The sequence below is a fragment of the Maylandia zebra genome, linkage group LG18 (assembly GCF_041146795.1).
Source record: "Maylandia zebra isolate NMK-2024a linkage group LG18, Mzebra_GT3a, whole genome shotgun sequence".
NCBI lineage: Eukaryota > Metazoa > Chordata > Actinopteri > Cichliformes > Cichlidae > Maylandia > Maylandia zebra.
This window is the reverse complement of record NC_135184.1, coordinates 15,255,871-15,280,081: the sequence shown is the minus strand read 5'-3', so window position 1 is coordinate 15,280,081 and position 24,211 is coordinate 15,255,871. Positions and strand designations below refer to the sequence as shown.

Here is a 24,211-nt window from a genome sequence, read left to right as displayed (position 1 = left end):
TGGATAGAAATCGAGTGCTTCTCTGTCTGATATGCAGAGTTATATACTTTATAAGGTGCTCTAATCTGTATAGTATAGAGAAATGAGGCAAACTTGCTCCCCGACTTTAATGTAGATTTTTTTTTAACCCACAGAGAAGCATGTTGCATGACTTTCCCATCTGTTCTTCTTAGAACATTCTGACCTGCATACACGCACATGTGCACACAGTGAATGCTAACAATGCATTTACTGCACATTTGTGCATAGGAGGCAATGACCATCTATCTGTACACACAGTCTTCTCAAGTTTTTGCACATCTTTTGTTTTAAACTTTTACCCACAAGGCGACTTTAAATTTGCTTGAGCAGACACCTTCGGGAGCTCCCAGCAGGAACTGTCAGGGAGTCGTAATGTTTTCTTTCAGTTACTTCGAGGCAAGTTCGTGATGTTAGTTTCATTTTCCCGACTGTGATTAATGAAGTTTGTCTCTTTTTGTTGTTGTTGTTGTTGTTGTTGTTGTTGTTGTTGCAGATCTCTGTGTGCTATATCAACTCTCGTCCACACTCCACCAACCTGAACCATCAGGGGCTGGTGTTCAGTGGCCTGCTGCTTTACCTCTGTGACTCCTTCGTTGTTTCTGGACTCCTGAAGAAATTCGACTTCCTCAAAGGTATGAAATCAGTGTCACGATTAAAGGAAGGGATCGGGATGCTTTGTTGCTCATATTTTCCCAAGACCCCACACATAGTTATAGGAAATGACCTGGTTGTTTTCTTAGATTTTCACCCCCTACCTTCCTCTGTGCTAGACTGTCAAAATAAAAGCTTCCAGATGTTAAAAGGACATTGGCAAGGTTTGGGTGTCTCTACAAAATAAGAATCAGTTCCTGACTACAGTAGCTTACATCCCAGTCATGCAAGCATAGAGAGCAGCTGGTGATTGCCTGGCAACCAGTGGTTGCTAAGGGAAAATCTGTATCCCTGAACCGATTGGTAAGTGGTTACTGGAAGTTGTGCGCTGTTGCTAGGTGAAATTTGTTACAAAGATATAAAAAATGCTGCACCAAAAACGTCCTTGCAGTTGGTTTGGTTGCTAATAGGTTGCCATGGTCACCTGTAGTTTGTTTGGAAGGCAGTGACAGTTCTTGCGTATGAGTTGGTGTCTTAGATGCAAACTATGCCACACGTGGATGTCTTTCTAGCCCTGTTAAATCTAACATGATAGAATTATGCAATCTGTCTCACAATAGAGAACTAAACAGCTAAACTTGATAATTAAAGTGGCACTGCATGTCCTACTATCTAACTTTTGATCTTGAATTTGTTCACAGGTGCCACCCTCTGTGTGATCTGTCAGGACCGCAGTTCCCTGCGTCAGACAATCGCCCGACTGGAGCTGGAGGACGAATGGCAGTTCCGCCTGCGGGACGAGTTTCAGACGGCCAACTGCAACGAGGATCGGTCCCTCTACTTTCTGACCGGCCGCCACGTTTAAACCTGCTCAAATCTATGCCGCTGCTGAAGAAACCCAATCAGAACTGAGATTTAGTTCCAGACCTGCAATCAAATTTTGATCAGGCAGAAGACAGGTCAGCAGGGAAATGCTGGAGCACGAGGTGTGAGGACCACCTGACACAGCTTTCTGTACTGCCAGTGTGCACTGTGCCCGACTCCAAAGAGGGTCGGTGAATGTTTCTGACTTTTGCTCGCTTGTCGGCTTGTCTTCAGTTAAGTTTGTGTCGTAGTGAAAAAGACTTTGCTGTGAGGGGAAAAAAAGCACAGCTGAAACTGAACTTATTTTGTTTTGGTGTTGGTTTTTTTTGGACTCGCGACGGATAATGTGACTATTTGAAGAATGTATTTTGAACCCACTTTGTCCAGTCCTGGATGTTCAGGGGGTCAGAGGGAGGTGGCTTTAAGGAGTCGCGCTACCAGCATCAATGGAATATATTTTAACAGGGACATGGCAGGTTTGAGACCATGGTAACATCTGTGTTTGTTAATGTTTGTGCATCTGCATGAAAACAATTTAAGTTTGCCATTAATTTTTCTAAGCACCAAAGACGCCTTTAGCTGCACTTTTCCTTTTTCCTTTGCTTTCTTTGACCTTTCTCACCTGCTTCGCCTCTCATAATCCACAAAGCCCATTTATGTTTCCTCATAACGTTACAAAGACACACCCAAGAGTTTGGTCATTACTGGATTTCAGGTCATCAGGAGTATCTGTACTGGAAGCTGTGGGAATCAAACAATAAGCAGCCGTTGGATTTGACACATGTTGTCACATGACTACATTTCATGCGAGTTTATCCAAAGCGACTGGAAAACTACGGGAACATACGAGTTGTGTCTTCGGTATTTTACTGTTTCAGTTTCAATAGAAATCTGTGAAGCTGGTCAATTTTTCTGAAACACTATTAAACTGCATCCACACAGGAAGCAGTTTGCTTGATTTGTTACCTAGGTAACCCACTAATGCATGGAATCCTGCGTTCTCATTGGTAGTTACTTCAATTCCTTGCCTCAAAGTTGAGAACAGTTTATCTTGGGATTCATCCAGTTAGCACTGTCAGCAGGTGAAACGTGACATGTAGTCACATAACACATTTCACTCACTTTCTTCTACGGTTTGCGGTCGCTACGCCGCTGTGAATCAACATCCACGCAGGAAGCGATGTGACAACCAGAAACCATAGAAGAAGTCAGTGTCGTTCTGCAACTGTAGCCAAAATAACCTACAGTGACAGGAAATTTAGAGACTTTGAAAGCGTATGATACTGCTGATTGACATATTACTGGGTTGTAAATACTTTAGAGGGTTACCTAGGAAACCAGAGCTCAAAATATCTGCAAGCGATGCTCGATGAGAGAATAGTTTCCAGCGTGCACACAGCTTTAGATGATCTGCCACAATGTTTTTATTTTTACATGCTTTCTGTTAACATGGACACCGAGCAGTTGATTTAGTCGTATGTTATGACAGTAATTTTTCACATAGTCGCGCAAAGTGTACCACAGGCAAGCTCTCTCACTGCCAGCTGTCCTGCTACTGCCTGTGCCTGAGATGTCACCTCCTGTTATGGTGTCCTGATTGTTTATTGAAGATGTTTGCTACCATCCACTTTGATTAACCCAGTTTCCAGTCCTGAATTAAAGGGCGAAAATTAGGTTTACACATATACTTGAAAGATGAATGTTTTTAAGTTTCTGCACGTGGTTGTCCAAAGAATATGCCTTAAGCGATGTTTCACACAGTGTCTGCTTAGGTTTTGTTTTGTTTTTGGACCAATGAGAATGAAGAAACCTTTTGACTGTGAGGCGAAAGAATGTTGTTTGCCTCTGTGTGTAGAGAGATCAAATAATTGGGTTTTGTACTACTGTACTGTTTAAAGCTTTGTTTACATTATTAATATATTCGATCATCCCCTTACCCACTGAGGGTTACTGATGTGTTTAATGTTGTGTAATGTTTGCCAGTGTATTTTGGTGATGTCTTTCTGCATTTTTATGTTGCAAAGGCAAGAAGAATCTACCTAGATTTGTCTTTTATGTCTTTATTCTTTTTGGGGGCTTTTTCCTTTTCTTTTTTTCTTTTTTTGAAAATGAGAATCAGGTCCATGAGGATTTTTTTTTATTTATTTGAAAAGCATTTGGGACTGATAATCATATTGGAGTGTATAATTTGATTGAGGCCTAAGTTCACTTGGGCCAAGGGAGCGTGCCCTCTTCAAAACCGGTCGCGAAGGCTTTGCACAAGACACAAACGAATGATTCTTGGATCTACTGAATGTCACTGGGGGTTTTGCAAATGTTGGACTTGCACTATACAAGTTGCCAGCTTAAAGAATTATTTCCAGAAGACGGTTATGTTCCCTAACCCCTAGATTTAATATAATAGTGATGATCAAAACAATGGTCCGTAGAAAGTGTTTTTCCTCTTTGATTTTAATACTTAATATGCAACTTGCTCCCACAATCTTAACTGAAATGTGTTTGATAACTATGTGCAGCACAGTGGTAGCCTTGGTGCCTGGTTGATCTACCTCACGTTTACCATTGTGGTTGCAGGCTGTGAATATCTTAATGTTCGAGCCATGCTGTTGTTGTTTAAAATGTCTGAATGTAATAAAATGGCATCTAAACATATCCTGTTATTTTTCCTCTTTGTTTTCAGTGCCCGACTCTGTGATTTAATCTGTTAACAGACACAAAGACAGTAGAGTGAGTTGCATACCAAAAATTGGCGAGCTCCAGCAAAGTTGCAAGACATTATACACATGTTGTCAGATGTTTACATACTCATCATGGGCAGGAATGTTATGGAAATTTGGGGCTTTTGATCATTTTTGTTCCCTTTCCAGGGATTGTGGAGCATGTATCTTTAATTACTTTAAAAAAAACCAAGAATTGGTTGCATAATTTGATGTTATTTTGTGTTTTCTCTAATCCCTGCAGGGTCCAAATTGTGCATACACTCACTTCAGTCTTTTAAAAAGTGGTCCTGAAAGTTCTACTGTGTCTTTTAACTCAACATCAGATCATGATTAACTACAACTTTATCTTTGCCAGCATAAAAAGGATTTGTTTGACATTGACATGGATGTGTAATCGCCTTGCCAACGTCTGGACAAAGAGCCAGACTGTCACCCTTTGGAGGAAATTGGTTAAGATGTTTAGGAACAACCAAAGAACCACTAAGCCTCAAGCCAGCCATGAACTGGAAATTGCTGAAACACCAGCATCACTGTCCACAATGAAGTGAGATTTACATTGGCATGGACTGAGAGGGCGCCGACTAAGAAAGAAGTTCGTACTTCCAAATCAACACCTTCAAGCTCAACTGAAATTTGCCACTGCTCATGTGGACAAGCCAAAAAGTTTTATGCTCAGACAAAACAAGGACCGGAGCGAGTAAAGTTTTCAGCGTTCCGGTTGTGGAACATGGTGGTGGCAGTATCATGGTCTGGGACTATTTTTTTGACACTTGTACTGATGCATTGCAGAAAGTGATGGAAAGATTTTTCACTTCACCTCAAATCAACAGCTTGATGGTTGAAACTTGGACACAATCAGATGTTCCAACAGAACAATGATCCCAAATACATCAAAACTGATTTTGGAATAGATAACGCAGGATAACATGAAGCTTTTGGAATATTTCGACCTCAGCCCCGTTGAAAATTTGTGGACTATGCTTAAAAGCTGGGTCTGTGCAATGAAACCAACCAGTTGAAATGAACTCTGCCAATTCTGCCAAGAAGAGTCGTCAGCTATCCAGCAAGAACATTTGATTAAGTGACATTTAATCAAATATAATGCTGGGAGTGTATGTATACTTTTGATCCTATATGTATGTATACATACTGGAAAAAGAACAGTTCAAAGAAATACCCATGATGAGTGTATGGAAACTTCTGATCACTGTATAACTCCTTCATTACTTCTTATCATTTGGGCTGCATGTTTGAATTCTATAAGCTCTGATTTCCATTGGTTTTGATGCTTTCATGTTGTATTTTGAAGACAAGTGGACTGATACAAAGTTTAAGTAGGGTTCTTCAAGCATGTGGCTCCCTGTCTTTAGCCTGTGATTAACAGTATCCTCACTCTCATCCACACAATGCCAGATCTTTTTATTCTGCAAGAGTAAACCCCGGGGTCTTGTTTATTTCCGAAGCAACATCTCTCCTGATGTGTTTTTTTTTCCATCTCAGCACCTCTGTATCTTTGTTGTGAATAATGTACAATGACCTTTCTCACTATCAAGAAGAGAAATAGCTTCATAATGAATGCTGGGCTCTTTCTGGCATCATCACTGTCAGGGCACAGGGGCATTGTTGGTCCAGGGACATTACTATTTCAGCTCCTGTGAGGTAATATTAGAGCAGGCTTTCCATCAACCTACAACCTCTGTGTGATATAACACAAGGCTATTTTCAGCCAGCGGCTGTCAGGACTGGATAAGAAAGTAAAGGCATGAAAGGGCGCCTGGGATGCTGATTCTGGCACCTCATGATTGTTCTTCATGGAAAAGTTTTAAATGATTTTTATGCGTTTGAAATCTGATGCTTGCAAAGATGTCAGAGGGGTAACTCACTATTTTAAGGCTATTAATTTACAGTGCTATTAGCTTCCTGTGGTACACAGTTTTCTTGTTTGGTTTCATTGTTTAATTTGGGCTTTGAGGTGATATTTTTCCAAATTCTGCAAGGTCAGAAGATTAAATGCATTTAAATTATTTCTCTCTCCTACTGTAGCCCATTTTATCAGCTTAAATTAAGTTTCACATATTCCCAGAATGTATCTTCAAAGTTTCAGCTCAGCAATACCTCACCGATCGCTCACAGGTGCATGTAGCTTTAAATGCAAATTTGCTGCTCCTGGCCACACCCATGGATACCAATCAATAGATAATAACCAATACCCAAATTAGAAAGCATTTATTCTGGGTTTAATTAATATAAATAATGGAATGGTTAATGATAGGTATGAATATTTTTTATGATATAGCCCTGAGGACAGAGTTTAATGGTTGTAATGGTTATAGATGGTTATAATAATAACTCCTAACTGTTCTTCCAAGTTTCATTTTCAATAAAATATATTAAAGCCATCATTACTGTTGTGTTTTCATGACTTAGGTAAAAAAGGGCATGCTGTTGGGGGATAGATGCTGTTTTTCCAAAACAGTATCGTAAAACCTAAAGAATATACTCTTCCTGCTCTTTGAAATATTATTAAGGATTAGTCATCCAGTTAATAATGTCAGAATATTACAATACTTTGTTAAATCATGACCTATGAAGACTGTGTAATGGTTAAACTGAAGAAAAGTAAAACAAAAAGATACAAATGAGATGTTTTTGGTGAAATTGAAACGATGAGCTGCTTTTGCAAGGCGTTGCAGGTGAATAAAGACCAAAAAATAAGTAGAGTATCGCTAGGTGGTTGCCAGGCAACAAGATGGCTTTTGTGGATATAAATGAGAAGTTATTGTCACAGAATAAAAACGATATGATGCTATTATAAGGCGTTACAGGTGCACAAATGCTAAAACCATGTCATTTTAGCCCATTGCTATGTGGTTGCCAGGCAACTTGATGATGCCATAATATCTACTGTAGATAAAAAACCACCAGGGGACTATTATGCACCTGTGTGCCAAGTTTGGGGCTCAACTCATGACTGTGTAGAAGAAGAAACAAGCACACACAAACATGCTTATTGCTTATGCTTCAGAGATATGTATGTATATGAAATTTGCCACTTTTTAAATTTTTTTGGTGGCAATCCCAGTAGATATGTCAAGAAAAAGCAACAATTGGATCAGATACGGAGGGTAAAGTCCAAAGTGGGACATTTATATTAGATAGATAGACAAAATTACTCACCCTTCTTGGCAGTCTACTCTAATTAATCACAGGTTTTCATATAACCGAAGCTCATCTGTCTGTGGGCTTATTGAGGGCTTGGTCTGTGGGGAAGTGGAGTGCTGGCGGATTACAGTTGGCTTTTGGTGGATCACATCCACTACTGCAGTCATGCATATCCTATCAACGGCTAAGCTCATGAGTGTGGAGCGAGTCAATTCTAAGGCCCAAATCCCAATCCGATGGCGTGAAAGGAGAGACAGTGTGACCCTTTGGTGACACAGCGGTCACGCAGTAAGCCAGCTCAAATGGTGGACTGTCAAATGTCCTGGCGTCAGAGGACGATGATGAAGGCAGTCTCACGCGACTCTTGGGAAGGCTATCCAACTTTGTGTTCTAAATGTAATTATTACAGAAAAAACAAGTTTAAAAGAATAGAAAGAAAAAAGAAACAAATCTGGAGACAGGAGCCAAAATGACTTAGAATTTGTTTATTTATTTATTAAATACAGCATATTACACTCATGTTGATAATCCGTATATACTAGTACTTATATCGAGACATTGTTTTAAAGTTAAACTCTTTATTGCCGCACATGTTAAACCGAATGTTTAATTTTCTTCTTTTTATACAGTGTAAAAAAATGAAATGAATCCTATGAACAGACAAACATGTCCTTTGTGCTACATATTACAAAGTGGTGTTAACGTTCAGGACATGATGACACTGATAAGACACATGCTGCACAATGGACACTTGGTAGGACAAACAAACACAAAAATAATAATTCCACAGGAACAGGAAAAATCCTTCACGCAGTGCATTACTGAAAGTCTGGCTTCCAGTCAGATCTGATTGTTTCACTGATACTAACTCATACATGGTAGCCAGCCCCTTGATCATTGTTGGCAAAAGAAAACAAAAAATGACTGGAAACCAGGCTTTGCATTTAGTAAAGCAACATCTAACACTTTCAGTCACCGTGTGCATTATTTCATTCACATCCACTGAGTCTAGCACCCTCAGACCTACGTTAAGGACTCGTTTTCAACATTTGAAGAAAGAAAACCTTGTGAAATTTCCATACTCTCATTTGCTCTGTTCAACCTTTGGGATGCACTTTCATTTTTCTCATGAAATGAAGTGCTTTGCATTAAGGAATTTTTCAACTTACATAGTGCAATTTTACATTCCTCGTCATTGATGAATTTGTCTCCATGTCGTAAAACTATTTGGTGCATGAATGGAAGAATGAGTCAAAATAAAAGTGCATGCAGGAGACATACAGACAGGAACAATTCAAAATATGCTTGTTCGATTTCGCAGTGTGGGATAGATAAGGAGGCTGACACCACTCCACTCTCGGTCTGCTACATATGAAGCTGCAGCCAGAGGCCGGTTACTTGATTAGCATAAAGAATGAAAGAAGGGGGAAACTAACTCAGCTTGGTTATCCCTGTAAAGCTCTAAAACAGGTTGATTTAGGTAGACTTTTCCTGTTTTTTAAAATTTTTTTTATTAAAATGGCAGCCTCAACTAGTGGACTGACAAATATACATTGCTTTTATACATTGAGGCCAAGGGCTATTATAAATGAGCCCTTCGTCATCAGATGGTTAGCAGGTTTCTGTGGATGTCCGTGTGTCTGCCTATTCTTTTTGCAGACAGTTTACATGTTAATGAACTAACAGAGCATAACCTAGGCTTTAAGCATTGATTATACTCTGTTGCAGAGATGGACATTGATTTACAGTTCGAGACTCAATAGCTGCGTAGTTTTTTCTGTTACACTTCTCTGAAGTCTGTTTTATGCCCACTGCCTGGGATAGATGGGTAGCTGGTCCACTGTTATTTAAATTCTTCACAGACGACTCCGTGCAGTCACGCAGATGCCCACACAGATGTTCGCACGCACTGATGACAAAGACATCCAGTGGACTTGAACCAAATAGATCAGCAATTAAGATCGTAGAAGGACTTTGTGCTAGTGGAGCTTTTCGTTACGTCGGAGGGCATATCCTATCATGAGATACCTCAGAGAACCAGGGTTACACGGGTAACCAAACACATTAAAGTCACTCATGAGACTAGGAAATATACTGTGTTCCAACTGAAGAGTTGGAAATCCCAACTTTGATGTAGGACTTTCCAATTTGAACTCTACACAAGCTTTTTATTTTTTAATTTTGGGGGGGGGGGGGGGGGGGGGGAGCTAAATTACTTAATAACTCAAAAATTATGAGTTATGCATCTGAGAAGTCAAAATTATAAACTACAAAAAATTTGGAAATAACCCAAAATACGATATTTTCCACGTACTACTACTACAGCTGGAACGGTCAACTCGAGAGTGGCGTCACTCCTACCTCTGACAACTCAGAGGTAAAAGAAACAAAGCTTTAGTCCAGGCACTACATTATCTGTCTGTGTGTGGTAAAGGTGAGTACTTATTATTATTGGACAGATTTTAGGCAAACCTATATTTTAATACTTATTTTAGACCATCTGATGTAGCAAAATGTCAACTATGCAACAAATAAATAAATAAATAAGATAAAAACCAATTAAATTTGCACTTTTTTGCTTTAAAATGTGTAATTACTATGCAGCGAGCTCAAACTACTGCATTCGAGGACTTACGTTTCTTTATGAGTGCTTTCTGATTATTTATTAACAGCGACAAAAATTATGCCAAAATATAAGAGCTTTGCAATTTCATGTTTAATTTGTGGGTACTCCTCTCCCGTGACAATTCTTCTCCTGGCAACGAGAGGGAAGTATCCCTTAGTAACATTACACTAAAATGCAGAGAAAAAGTATTTTCCCTCTTCCTGATTTGTTTATTTTTTTGCACATTTATTAAATTACATTACTTACATGGTTCAGATCATCACACAGATTTTTATGTATTTACTCTGGTTATCTTTGTTAAATATTAAAATTTATTTTGCTGATCTGAAGTATGAAAATATGAAAAAAAAAACCCTAAGAACTCAGGAAGAGGGAAAATACTTTTTCACGGCACTGCATTTTATTTAGAGCTTCAGAGGCGCTGCTTTCCTCTGCTTCCAATCTTTATGCTTCCAATCTTTAAGCTATTCATCTCATGATATTAGCATCATATTTAAAAGAAAGTCAATTCAAGCTTCACAACTCAAAAGACAAAAATATGAAACTATTACTTTAGAAGAAAATAAATAACTTTGTGTGGATGTAAACTTAGAAAAACTCAAACTCCAGGAGAATAACTGAGAAAGTACAAAGGAGGGAAAGAAGTTAAGGAAAATGAAGTTAAGGAAATAAAAAAAAATCCCTGAGGGCTAAAATCCTACAGATGTCTTCATGATAAAAGCAATAGAGGATGCTTCATAAACAAAAATGATTGGAATCTCATGTACAGTACTGATGATTGCACACGGTAATCACATAATTCTTTAGCTAGCTAATGCACAAATGGGCACAGATTCAGTATTTCAGCTGTGACATGAACAGCTTTGCTTGCAGGACTACAGACTTTTAACTGTATGGAATCAATAAATTAATGCTGAGTGCAACACAAATGCTGCATTCAATAAAATGTGCCCTTTAAAATGAGAAAGAATGAGGATTTTTTTTTTTTTGCTTGTGGCAGCAAAAATAGAACAGACCTATGGAGGGCAAGGATAGAAGAAGTCATCAGAAGAAAGAAAAACTGCAGAACTGGTCTGGTAGAGAGGAAAAGGTAGATGTATTGCAGAAAGGGCTGAATAAGGTATAAAAAACAAGAATGGGATTTAAAATGGAAGAAATAAAGGACAGAATGTATCAAGAAGACATAATAAAAATGTAAAACTAGAACATCAGTTACATCTTCTTATCAGGAGAGGTCTTTGAGTTGGTTGCTTTGCTCAATGACCGCCTTTGCAAACTGCTTGAAGACTCGGTCCATATAAGTGCTCTGACGTGGCCACAGGCCCTCCAGGAAACCAATATGGCCGCCGTGATGGGTAATGAGCATGGCCAGGTTAGGGTTCTGTTTCACTGCCTCCACTGGAATGGCTGCAAACAAAACACAGAATTCACTTTTTGTTTTGTTTTGGGTTTTTTTGCTTAATCTCTGTGCAATGTCTTTACATGACATGCCAGAATGTTATCATTAGTTCACGTAGTTGAAGTATTTTCACCCATGAACTGGACTTTGGACTGGAGACTCACCGTGAGATGGAGAAAAGACATCGTCAGCAGCGTTGAGACATAGCATTGGCACCTGCACAGATTTGAGCCTGTGGACAGGACTGGCATCGCGGTAGTAGTCGTCATTGGTAGGATAACCAAACATTATGGAGGTGAACCTCTCGTCAAACTCTCGGATGGTCCTTGCCTGTGGGAATGCGGTAAAACGATTTATTCGGTCTACTTTATTTAATGAAATTGGCATGGCTTAACGCCGCTGAAAATAATCCCCTACCTTCATGACATGATCAATGTCGTAACATTTTTCGAGCACTGGTCTGTGCCTGCGGGGCAGATTTAAAACAAAAACAAAAAACAGGTCACTAACTGCTGTTAGGTTACATGACTTGCATTTGAAAATATTCCCCAGAAATGCTGACAAGGTTGTAACAATATAATAATCTACCCCGGAAAAGAAAAGATAAATTCAAAAAAGCTTTTTTCAATAAAACATCAACATCGATATGAGAACATTCCTCCTGCTAATGAAATTCAGCTCCTCACACATAGCCTTCATTTCCTCTCAGCATGATCCCGGTTTCAGATGTGCAAACGTTGTCATCAGTATTTGTCTTAAATAGCAATATTCTAAAGAACACAATTGGCTTGATGATAAGCTAATATCAGTTATATTTATTTAAAATAAGCATGAACTGATATTCTCATTCGCATCAAGAGAAGTAAAAAACGTGGGGGTTGTAGAGGCTGCGAAAAATGGGCCGTTTTAGCCCGTTGCTAGGCAGCTTCAATTCAACTTTTGTGGATCTAAATGAGTTGATGCTTTTGTTAAATGTTAATTGCATAAATGCTAGAAAAAATTGCAGTTGCTAGGCAACATGAAGATGCCATTTGTGGATGTCATTTGTGTATTATATAAGAATATTTTTATCCATCTATTAATTCTGGACTGTGGCTTTTTGAACTTTTGGCATTGAATTCATTAGCTGTTCATAATGGTGACTATTGATCCTAATTTATTCTCTAGCATTTTTGGAGCCTTTAGTTCTTGTTATAATTTATTTTTCCAGTTTCATTTGTTTCCTCAGTGTTTCCCGTCTTCTGCGTTTGTGTCAATTCTTCTTCGTTTAGTTCAGTCCCGTGTCTGCGTTTCCCTGTTTATTGTTTCTCACTTCCTGCCTTATCTTAGGCGTTATTTCTCACTTGTGTTTTGTGTTTAGTTTTACTTCACCTCATGCCTCAATGTCTTTCATTACAATCACATGTGCCTCATGACCCTGCTGTGTCCACTTCTACTAATTACCCTCATGTGTAGAAATAGCACTGTCTTCTCCTCAGTGTTTATCAATCCACCCTTGTGTTGTCCCTGGCTATTAAATCAGTTATTAGTCCTTTAGTCTGTTATTAGTCTGGATTTCTGGATTTACTATCATCATCATCATCATCATCAATGCAATAAAGGTGCTCTTTAGGTTTACACTCAGCTATTTATCCATCCTGCATTTGACATATGGTTACACAGCAAATGACAGTGAGACAGCGAGGGGAAGTCTCGATTACCCAGAGTGACACCATGTAAAGGTGGTTCAGCCTTGACCTTTACCTTTGACCCTGTTGCTGGAAGGCAACAGCGCAAACCACTACATCATCATAATTATTATTTACTTAAGTATGATTAAGCATTTATTGATTTCCGATTAGGCTTTTACCTTATTAAAATATTTGTTTTGTCATATTGTAATTTATCGAGCTGTCACTAGTCTACGTATTTGAGCTATTTAGTTTTAATTAAATTTTCTAACCGGATTAATAAAAAATATCTTCTTTTACTTCTTCTAACACAATAACTTAGGAAAAACTCAGTGATATCCAATAAGAAAAATGATGAGGCAGCACTAGGTAAATATATATATATGTATATGTCATTGCTCATATTAACACACAAGTAGGAATATATTGTGGATATGTAGTCAGGCTTTGTTTAAATGTTTTGTTCATCACCTAACAAATAATAAAGCATACCCCTCCCCCCCACAACTTTTAAATGAGCAAACCAAAAATAAATATTTGAAACCCAGTTGTTCAAGCCTCTGTTTAGAATCTAGCACTGGCAGTGACTTAGTGGCTGTGTTAATCCCTGCTCTGGCCCTGGCTGACCTGTGCACAGAGGCTTGTAGGCAGCTGGTGAGGTAGGAGTTGAAGAGGAAACGGTCCAGGGGTTTTTCCAGTGAAGCGGTGCACTCAAACACATCCCAGCCCGCTGAGAAGACCACGACCCCTTTCAGACAGGTTTCCCGGCCCTTGCGCCCCAAGTAGTTTGCCAGCATCATCCTGAATATGGAGAGAGGGAGAGATGAAGGGACAGAGGGAAACTGAATGACCAATCCCCCAATTCAGAGGATTACTGTTGTGCAATAAAAAACACATTATTTGGCAGACAACTGGAAAATAATAAAACAAAGCACTGACATGTCCCCAACACACAGTAAATGTTCAATATCTCACAGTTTACTAAAGCTGCATCGTGAAAAGTAGCTTTAATGTTTATTCTGACTTTTATTAGCAGTATGTGCAAGCTAGCTTGTAAAGAGTGGCTCCATTACCCGCCCATGGACACTCCTGCAGCCATGAGTGGAGCAGCTTCATAGGCCCTCTGGATGTGTTCAAGAACAGTCTCCAGATCCTCTGTGTTGGCTGCACAGTAGGTCCTTGGGGTCTGGGTATGACAGCAACATAACACAGTCACTCCTGCCTTTCTGATTCTTTGTCTCTGTCAAAACCACGATGAAGACCCAACAAAAGTGAAAACTGGAAACTTAGTATAGTAAAAACTTAGATGACATTACAGTTTATTAGTTTGGTAGAGCAGCTGTTTCTTCTAAAGGATTTTATGGAGACAGGCTGACAGTCCACAGACATACTGAAATTCAAACTGTGCATCAGAATAGAGGAGAAAGGTGATTTAAATGAATGTGATGTGGTTGTTGGTGCCAGAAAGGCTGGTTTGAGTATTTCAAAAATTTCTGATCTGCTAGGATTTTTCCACACTGCCATCTCCAGGGTTTACAAAGAAGGGCCTTCAAAAGAGAAAATATCCAATGAGCTGCAATTCTCTGGGTGAAAATGTTTGTCCAGAGGCCAGACTGCTTTGAACTGGCATTTAGGCAACAGCTACTCAAATAACAAGGCATGCAGAACAGCATCTCTAAACACACATGTTAAACCTTAAAGCAGATGGGCTACAGCAGCAACAGAAGACCACAATGACTATCACTCCTCTCAGATAAGAACTAGAAAGAGAGGCTCCCATTGGGACCACCAAAATTGGGCAACAGAAGATTGGAAAAGTGTTGCCTGGTCTGATGAGTTGAAAGCAATGGATACGTCCTGCCTAGTATCGATCATTCAAGCTTTTGCCAGTGATCTCATGATAATATGGATATTTTCTTGGCACACTTTGGGCCCCTTAGTAACAACTGAGTGTTGTTTAAATGCCCTAATCTACCAGAGTATTGTTGCTGACCGTGTACATCCCATTATGACCACAGTGTACCATTCTTCTGATGGCTGGTTCCAGCAGGATAACGCACCGTGTTATCACTAAGGCTTAAATCATCTCAAACTGGTTTTTTTTAATATGTCACAGAGTTCTCCGTATTCAAATGCCCTTAACAGTCAGTATCAATCCAATAAAGCACCTGTGATGGAACCAAAGATGTGCAGTAAATAAATCTGCAGCAACTGGGTGATGCTATCACAACAATATGGACCAAAATCTCTAAGGAATATTTTCAGCACCTTATTGAATCTAAGGTAGCTCTGAAGGCAAAGGGCATTCCAATTCAGTAATAGCATGGTGTACATAATGAAGTATCCAGTGAGTGAACTCTATTGAAACCTTCAGTCATTTGCTCAGTAGACCACGAGAATCTCCTCTCTATAAAGCCATGAAAAGTGGATTCACATTTACCTGTTCACGCTGTGTATCTACATAAAAAATGTTTTAGCAGGCCAGCACAGGATAACCCATTTTTCTGAGACTCATTATTATTGTTTATTTGGCAATTTCTGAGTATGATAAGAATGCTGTTCTGTGTATGTGGGGGTGACATTTTATTCGACTTGAAACAGTGTTATCACTCAGTGCAGGCTACTTAACATTTAAAACAAGCCTGCTCTAACTTGAAGGAGCCTATTTAACAAGTCCAGTTTCTCAGCTCTCCAAGGCTGCTCATTAGGATTCAAGAAGAAGCTCAGGCAAACTATATTCCTGCTTTTCTGTTCTCTTATGCTTCCTTTAATAGTTCTGGACAAGAGCAGAACTTTAATAGGCCACCAGATCTTACTATGCTTATTTTTATATTGAATATATAACAAAACAACAAATTAATAATGTCTCAGGGGAACAGACTTAGCAGAGTGAACATATTCACTGCAAAGCAACTCCACAGGAGAGTGTAATGTAATAGGCGTTTTCTCAAGGTCTGGAAATAGGGCTATAGCACTTAGGGATAATCTTTGTATCAGTGTGCATCTTTCACACAGTGGGCCATTTGGAAAAACTGGCCTGGTTGAACAATGGAGGATATTCACACTTACTGGACAGAGAAGCATACAAGTGCTAAAGCATTTGCACTGAATATCGCACCATTTTCTCCACTGACAGAGGGAGAAAACTGCCCCAACGACCTGGTACGGTGCCAGGATTACAGGGTCCAGCTCAAATGTAATAACAGCTGAACCAACTGAGTTCTGGATGTAAACCCCAATCAAACACAGTGACACTGGATCCTTTGCTCTTGTTTCAAATCTGAAGGTTTGATTTTGTGCACTCTCTCCAGGTGATAAAACACCACTTTGACTAAAATCTCTATGCAATGGTGATAGTAAATGTAGCAGGTAGTAGACGGTATCTCTATTCTAAAGCAGAGACATGCAGAGAGTGCAGAGAGTGGAGCCATTAAATGCAATGTGCATGGAATACAATATCCAAGTTTGAGCTAATTTGTATTAGCTCAATATACCCGAGTGCAAGAGGAGAGATTAAGCCAGGTGTCGGGACAGCACGTGTTTGGCGAGCTCATATTTCTGTGGCTCGGCATTAAAATACAGTATCTGTCTGTAACTTAATCCCTGCTGTGCAGCAACATTGTCTGTTCGGCGTCCACTGAGGCTCCCTGTGGGCTCTGCGACACGTGTGCAACAGAAGAAAAAGAGCAACTCTACAGGGAGGTCAGCTGTCCTAAACAGTCGTGTCTGACGCTGTGAACATGGACGGCGCTCACGGACGAAAAAGAAGAAAAAAAAAAGAATGAAATCTTTGACACGTGTTGGAACAGATCTTACCAGTAATGTTTCACCAGAAACTCCTCTGTTGTTGAAAACCACGCATCTGAAATCCACAAAACATATATAATTTTAATAATCACCGTCAAATTTAATGGGCAGCAGGTAAATGTTACATTTTGAATATATTAGATTGAGTTTGTCGAGAATGTAGTGCTGTTTCTTGACATTTTATACATAATATTTGGATTTATTACTATAAAAACTAACTGCATGTTGCAAAGTAATTGTCTATGTTGTACATGTGTATGTAATATAAGGAGATCTGAACTGATTAGTGCATTAAACAACCACTGACTAGCTCTTTTACTCAGCTTTCCAGAAGAAAATCCAAAGTTTGCTGATAAAACATCCTCAAATGTGCCTTCGATTGGTGTAAACTAACCAACTTCAGATTTCAAACTGGCTAAATCGCTAGTAAATGGCTTATTTTTTACATTTCCTTCCAATTTCAGGATTTTACAGTTAATCAAAAGCCTATAAAAGCTCACGTCCAAATGAAAGCAACAGCCCAGATTTCTTTATACAAACATTTCTTACATAAAAGAAATGAACTGTGTATACGATGAAGTGCGCAGGGAGGCACAGCTGTGTGAAGGAACTGTGTTTGTACTGCAAAGCAAAGGCATCAGCATCTCGCCAGTCATCTATTATCTGCTGGAGTCAGACCTGCTGTTTTTATAATCGGCATAACTCAGCAGCAGCAGCAGCAGCAGCAGCAGGGCAGAGCTGTACAGGGTGCTGGGCGAGAGGAGGGGGGAGAAGGAGGTGGTGGTGGTGGTGGAGTGCTTAAACACACGCTGCAGCATACACTCGGAGGCTGGTCCGGGCTAAGCTGCAAAGCTTGTACCCGGATAAGCTGTAATTAATTAAGCTACACAGACAGGGGAGAGGGGTGGAAGATGCTGAGTTTGCCGGCTCTCTTCCCATGCCTTTCCAAATCTGTGTGAAAGAATGAGTGCAGAGAGAACATAGACAGGGCCTATTGGAGATGAAGGAAAGTGGAGGGGGAAAAAAGTGCCTCCCTCTGCAACTCTTCAAGCTCGGGCTACATTTGGCTATTTACAAAAGCAGCTCTCGACACGGAGCTTAGCTGCCCACTTTATTTGTGATTTCACCTCAAATAACCCCGAGCCCCTGTCACTCATGGACCCATTATATAAAGGTATAAAAAATCTTGCAAAAGCACTATAGAACTGGTTGCAGATTTTACTTTGCAATCATGAAAGCCAGTGAAAGTTCTTTCACTTTATTTGGACATGAAATCTGCAGTCTGTGTGGATAGCAAATTAGAACATAAAGCAGAGAAATTGTCAGTTCTTTGAGTCAGCCAGGCTATTCAGCCAAGACCACCCACCTATAGCCCAGATCCCGGCTCTGTTGGACCATGTGTAAGATGTAGGACTCTCGGCTGGTGCCGGTCAGACCGGGGAGGAGGAGGACTGTGGGCCTGGTGGCAGGGTCGGGATGAGAAAGGCTGTCATCGTTGTCGAACCAATCCAAAGAGATCTGTCCTCCATCTGCTGCTTTAATGAGCTCACTGCAGAGACGAGAAGGACACGCAAGTCAGCAACACCGGTCTTCCTGACAATGATCACTCTGTGCGCCTGTATATATCGTCTTCTTCGTTTCATCCATTGTATATATACAGTATATATACAGTCAGACACAAGCATGGGACAACACTGGTGTGAAATTTGAATTAAAAAGCATATCTGCTAATGAAATAGCTATAAAAACAGTGGAAATAGTCCACTTCTTCTTTCACATCACAATTAATACTTTTAAGTAACGGGATTACTTCATTGCATCCGTTACACACGCTGCTAAAGTGGGGACTGGATATGTGAGCACAACACTCACTGACAGCTGCCTCATTTCCCTTGCGAGCACCTTGTCAGCAGACTCTGCAACACAGAGCAAATTCAAATAAAGAGGAGGCCATTGCACCAATGGGTTCTTATAGCTAATCAATTTCGTGGATGCACAACCCGTGCGTGGCAGATGATGTAATTCAGTCTCGGTGCATTTTTAAACCTGCTCCGCACACACAAACGCACACACGCGACAGCCGCTGAGCCCAACTTGGCCGTCCGGCGGTTAAGAGAGACAGCGTGAAATTACAGAACGGCCATGAAATATGCACCTGAGGCGAGACTTTAAAGTCAAGAAAGGCCAATTCGGAGAAACCAGCAGAGTCCGTGGTGCTAATCCCCAGCTATGACAACAAGCTGAGTGGAATTTCACCCAGACACCCTACGATACATCGGACATCTTTCACGCTGTCCGTCCTTGGGTCAACCTTGTATAACTTCATTATAGGAGGAGTGTCCTGCTGTCCCCGGAGGCCATGTGATAATAACTTGAGTGAATGCAACTATCAGTCTTTCTAGGTTTGATGCGGTAGCACAGACCTCCATTAGCATCTGTACACCCAGGGGCATTATGGGAGCATTTTTCTCCTTGACAAAGATCTCTGTGAAAAGCAGAGGCAGTGTCAAAGTCCTTGTGGCAGATTAATGGTGTACAGTTCTTAATTCTTTACCGTTTCCCTTGAATTAAAAGTCATATTTAAACAAAATCAGCTGTGGTTTTATGTAAGGAATTAAGAAAACAAGGAAAAAGAATATTAAAGATTGTATTTTTGTCTTTTACTCTAATGTCTAGTACATGGTACAGACACCTAAACATAAGGACATCAGATCAGTTGTACAGTTTACAGTTATAAACACACAGACTTGGGCAAAACGCATGTACGTGAAAAATGAGGGTCTTTTTTTCCCCAAGTGAAAACAAATAAATAAGTTATACATGTGTTATAATTAAAACCAAATCTGTCTTCACTCATTCTAATCTCATATCTTGAGATATGTGGGGGGTAGGGAATGCAGTGCCAATTAATCTTCAGCAGAATGAACATTTTCAAGGAGCAGGCCTGGCGGACCAAGCCAGCACGGTGACACAAAGGATCTCTTTCTCCTCTGGGCTTTGGAGATTGGCAAAGAACAAGAGCCGGATTTGTTTCCAGTTGTGGCACTGGAAAGAACGACCAACAGCAATTTCTCAGTGAGCAAGTTTGATAAAGCCAAGCACAGTCAGCAGCAAAATACTCAAAATGTTTTCCCTGACATTTAGTAATGCTGAAATCTCTTGCGGAACAAAATTGATTCAAAGGAGAAATAAAATATAAGCTTAGAGGATGAAAGTGACAATTGGCACATCAGTCACAGCGGGGACTTACTTTCTGTAGATGACCCCCGGTTTGGCTGTGACGAAAGGTCTCAGCAGAGTCTGGATGCGGCTCTCCCAACACCAAAAGGTGGGGTAGTAGGTCTCTGACACTACTGGACATTGCTCCCTCAGAAAATGGTAGAACTTCTTACCTCCAGAGATCAGCTGTGGCTTCTGCAAAACAGACGTGAATGTAGGATGGCACAGGTTAAAATCATATAAGAGACTTCGTCTCCCTACAGGACTAATTTAAAGTGCTGTTATTTAGTCTTAATAATAGACCCATTACTGTAATAATAAATTTACTGTCACATGCGGTAAAGCTAAATCTAAATATATTCATTATCATCAAATCACATCTAATACAGACCAATACAGATCTAACTGTGACAGAGTTTGCTTTATGAGTGCATAAACCTACAGTTGTGCATGATTAATGTGCACAACCACGTTCAAGCATAGCAAGCTGCTTACTTTGCATTAAGTCACGGGTGTCAAACTCATCGGCCACACATGGCCCAATATAATCTCAAGTGAGCTGGCCTAGTTAAACAACTGCATAATAACCAACCTTTTAATGTAAAGAAATAACACACACACACACACACACACACACACACACACACACACACACACACACACACACACACACACACACACACACACACACACACACACACACACACACACACAATTTGCATTCCCTGACTTAGGGTATAAAAGTGGTTGCTGGAGGTTGCGGGTAGGGCTGCTCGATTATGGCAAAAATGGTAATCACGATTATTTTCACTGAAATTGAGATCTCGATTATTTGACGATATTTATTTAACCCTTTAAGACCTACTATAGAACCAAGTCCGCCAGAGCTTTGTGGGAGCATTTCAAGTTGCTAAATAACTGTTATAGCCCATATTTTAATAATATGTATGCATTAAGTCCATAGTAACTACATTAATTGCAAAAAAGTGCAATAAATTACAAAAAAAATTGAAAATCGTTTTTGTTTTTTTTTTACATATATTTCTACTTGGAGAAATTTAAGAGGTTTATCCCTCAAAACTTTAAATACAAAAAAGTTTCAAAAAATAGTTTACAACAACAGGAAACTTATTGTGAGTGTCTTCATAGTCTTATTTTGGAGATACACCAATTTTTATATACTGCAGGAAAAACAAAAAAAACAATCCTATGATGCAAATTTGCAAAGAAAACAGCAGGTGCATCAAAATAAACTATTTCCAGCAGTGCAATTCGAGCTCTAAGCATCCCAGAAACTATTCAGAAAAGTCAAACATGACCAGTGTAGGCTTTTAAGGCCTACAAGTAAAAAACTACATTTCCGCGAAAATGACGTCACTTCCGGTTTCGGCCAGGAAATGGCGGACATGCAACAGTTCGGGCTGACGACTTTTTCAATGTGGGAAGTGTTACGAACAGCTGATCGGATCGGCAAAGCATGTTTCTGGAATATTACGTTTTTGTTCCTGCAAGCGCTTTTTATGCAATTTTTGCAAAGCTTTATGTGGAAGGAAACCGTGACCGAGGACAAGCTGATGGCATAAGATGTAAGTACAACTCCTCTGGTTTCATATGCAAAACAAATTATTGCGCTAGCTTACAGGGTTCAGGTTCTACAGGGATTTAAAAATAGTTACACAAAACGGAGCGTGCTGCTCTGACCGGATTTAAAGGGTTAACAATGACTTTAAAAAATAATATAAAATAGTGTGCAACGCCACTGAAGTTTTTTTTTTACCTCTCTTTTCAACCAACAGCAGTCACTCTCCTCTCCAAATAACTTCTGCTTAGCTTTCCGAGCTTCCCTCGGGTCCTCTTAATCAGCGGTCTCCAACCTTTTTTGCGCCACGGATGGTTTATGCCCGACAATATTTTCACGGACCGGCCTTTAAGGTGTCGCAGATAAATGAGGGAGGGGCTAATAATCGGCTCAGTCATTTTTAATGATCGTTGAAAGCCCAGATCGTAATCGTGATTAAAATTCGATTAATTGAGCAGCCCTAGTTGCGGGTACTCTCCATGGCAACGCAGGTCTAAAGACCAGTCACTCACCCCCTGGCAACCACCTCTCACTAGGAAAAATGGCTATAGGTATTTCTTTAGTAGCTGGTGTAGTTTGAATGGAAGTGGCAGATTTATCCACAAACACTGGCCAGCTAGTCCCCGAGCTGTAGTGAAACGGTGAAAAGTGTAGTGCAAACTAGAAACAGATCCTGTTTGCCTTCAGTGCAAAAGCAGAGAGCCACAACTTCTATTTGAAGACGAACATTCCCCAATTCCAGCTCGTGCTGCAAAACAAATATTTTCAACCATTTCAATCTGCTAAAGGTTTTCCTCTACTGAGAGCCAGCAACCTCCGGGATCCACTGACAAATAGTACATTTCCATTACATGTTGTTGGGAATTGCATTACCAAGTTTAGAAAGCATTTATACGGACTGTGTGTGTGTCTCATCACTCACAATAACATTGTGAGACCTCTTCCTTTAAACTACTACCATCTCCACAGCACAATTACCCCCCCCCCCCCCCTTCACAAAAAATAGGTCTAAACTGTCTTTTCTGTCTCAAGCCATCAAACCTCTGAAAGCAGAAGAAAGTGTGTGTATATTGTTTGCATTATTTTGATGTGATTGGTTTTTATGTGTTGTTTACAAATGTTAATCTAGGTAATTAAATCTAAACAAAACAAAATTAGATGTGAAAAAAAAACTGACTAAAATAAAATAAAATAAAATTATAAAGGCAATATCTTTAGTTTTAGTGTTTGTTAGTTTGGCAAAAAAAAAAACCCAAACAAAATCAAAACTGACATTTTATTGAAACTTTGCCACTCACAAGACTGTGAGTCACAAAAACTTAATAAAAGTTACAGAACTACAATATTTCTGGTGTATTCAAAGGTCAAGTGACTTCTGCTACAAGCAGAAATAAATAAATGCAAATTAAGAATAAAATAAACAATAAAAAATAATGATTTTTGGAACAAGAAAAAAAACCTACAGTATTTTAATCTTTATTTATGCTAAACAACTTTAGCTCTACCAACACTTAAACAGCCATACGTTTTTCATCCCTGTGTAGTACAGTGAAGAAGAAAGTGAAAAAACAAAAAGAAAAACTTCCACCCTTCCAGTAGACCGGATTGGAACCTTTGGCGGGCCGGTTCTGGCCCCCGTGCCTCATGTTTGACACCACCGCTTTAAGAGATTCTGACTGGCAATTTCACAGATCCACGTTTATTTTAACCACATTTATGCATTCAAACCCTAAAGTCACAGACGAAAAGCTTCTTTTTATTCATTTAGTGAACGCTGTTCGTCTCCATCCTTTACAAATGAACGGCGGCAGCTCAGCGGGCGTTACATAACACCTTCTACCGGCATTTCTAGCTTACAGTAAAAGCTAGCCTAGCTTCCCTAATGCCGACGTCTAACTGCAGTCCTTTTCTCGTTACATACGAGCTAAACTTTAATATGGATAACACCCATTTTGGGTCTATATACGGATTAGTGTTTGCTCCGTGCCTGACATCCGACGTACACGTGCTGCTTTGCGGCGTTATCCCTCCAGTTAAACTGATGCCAGCTAACAGACACCTCCATCAGCACCTACGCCGAGTACCATCACCAGTCCCTGGCAGTTAAGATGCTTCTCCGCGAAAGACCACACACCGCACACGGGGATTTATGTGATATACAAGCCGTATACCGTGAAGACTCCCCTCAAAAGACACAGACCCTTAAGTTAATGTCAATTACCTTCGCTACTGAGATCAAATAGTAGCAGGTGTACGCCGCGCTGAAGCCCAGCACCAGAGACAGACCCACTCCCGAACCGAACAGCCCAACTTTCACTTGGTTCTCCAGGTAATGCGACAGGTCCCGAGTCAAAATGTTGAAATTTAAGTCCAGCGAGATCATTGCAAGGTCCCTGGTGTTTCAGGTACTGCGAGGACAGCGGCCAGCTCTGGTGATACGCGGCTGTGTGTGCCTGCGAGCCCACAGTGAAGGAGACAGTCAAGGGGACCCGATGAGGACAGAGATATATAGGTATCAGCGACAGGTGGCGCTCTTTGACCGGCTATGCAGAA

General features: G+C 40.1%; 2 protein-coding genes across 12 annotated transcripts in view; one reads left to right on the top strand and one right to left on the bottom strand.

Annotated features, from left to right (window-relative positions):
* Positions 1-4,128, top strand: part of greb1l (GREB1 like retinoic acid receptor coactivator) — a 46,584-nt gene extending 42,456 nt beyond the window's left edge. For all 10 annotated transcript variants that reach the window (XM_076876928.1, XM_076876921.1, XM_076876929.1 and 7 more), the window contains 2 exons: positions 515-653; positions 1,314-4,128. In XM_076876928.1, coding sequence (XP_076733043.1) covers positions 515-653; positions 1,314-1,477 — 303 coding nt within the window. In that variant the 3' untranslated portion in view covers positions 1,478-4,128. The remainder of the gene's footprint in view (positions 1-514; positions 654-1,313) is intronic.
* Positions 4,129-7,828: 3,700 nt separating this feature from the next.
* Positions 7,829-24,160, bottom strand: abhd3 (abhydrolase domain containing 3, phospholipase). 2 transcript variants are annotated; one of them, XM_076876802.1, is made up of 10 exons: positions 23,880-24,160; positions 20,111-20,274; positions 18,227-18,409; positions 16,870-16,915; positions 14,127-14,239; positions 13,681-13,854; positions 11,801-11,849; positions 11,548-11,713; positions 11,201-11,391; positions 7,829-10,113 (listed from the first exon to the last, which is right to left on the bottom strand). In XM_076876802.1, exons 1-9 carry the CDS (start codon positions 24,039-24,041, stop codon positions 11,210-11,212), a joined length of 1,239 nt encoding a protein of 412 aa, XP_076732917.1. In that variant the 5' UTR covers positions 24,042-24,160; the 3' UTR covers positions 7,829-10,113; positions 11,201-11,209. The 2 variants fall into 2 exon arrangements, with proteins under 2 accessions (XP_076732917.1, XP_004542917.1); XM_004542860.3 differs by having other exon boundaries at positions 7,829-11,391.
* Between the last annotated feature and the right edge of the window lie 51 nt (positions 24,161-24,211).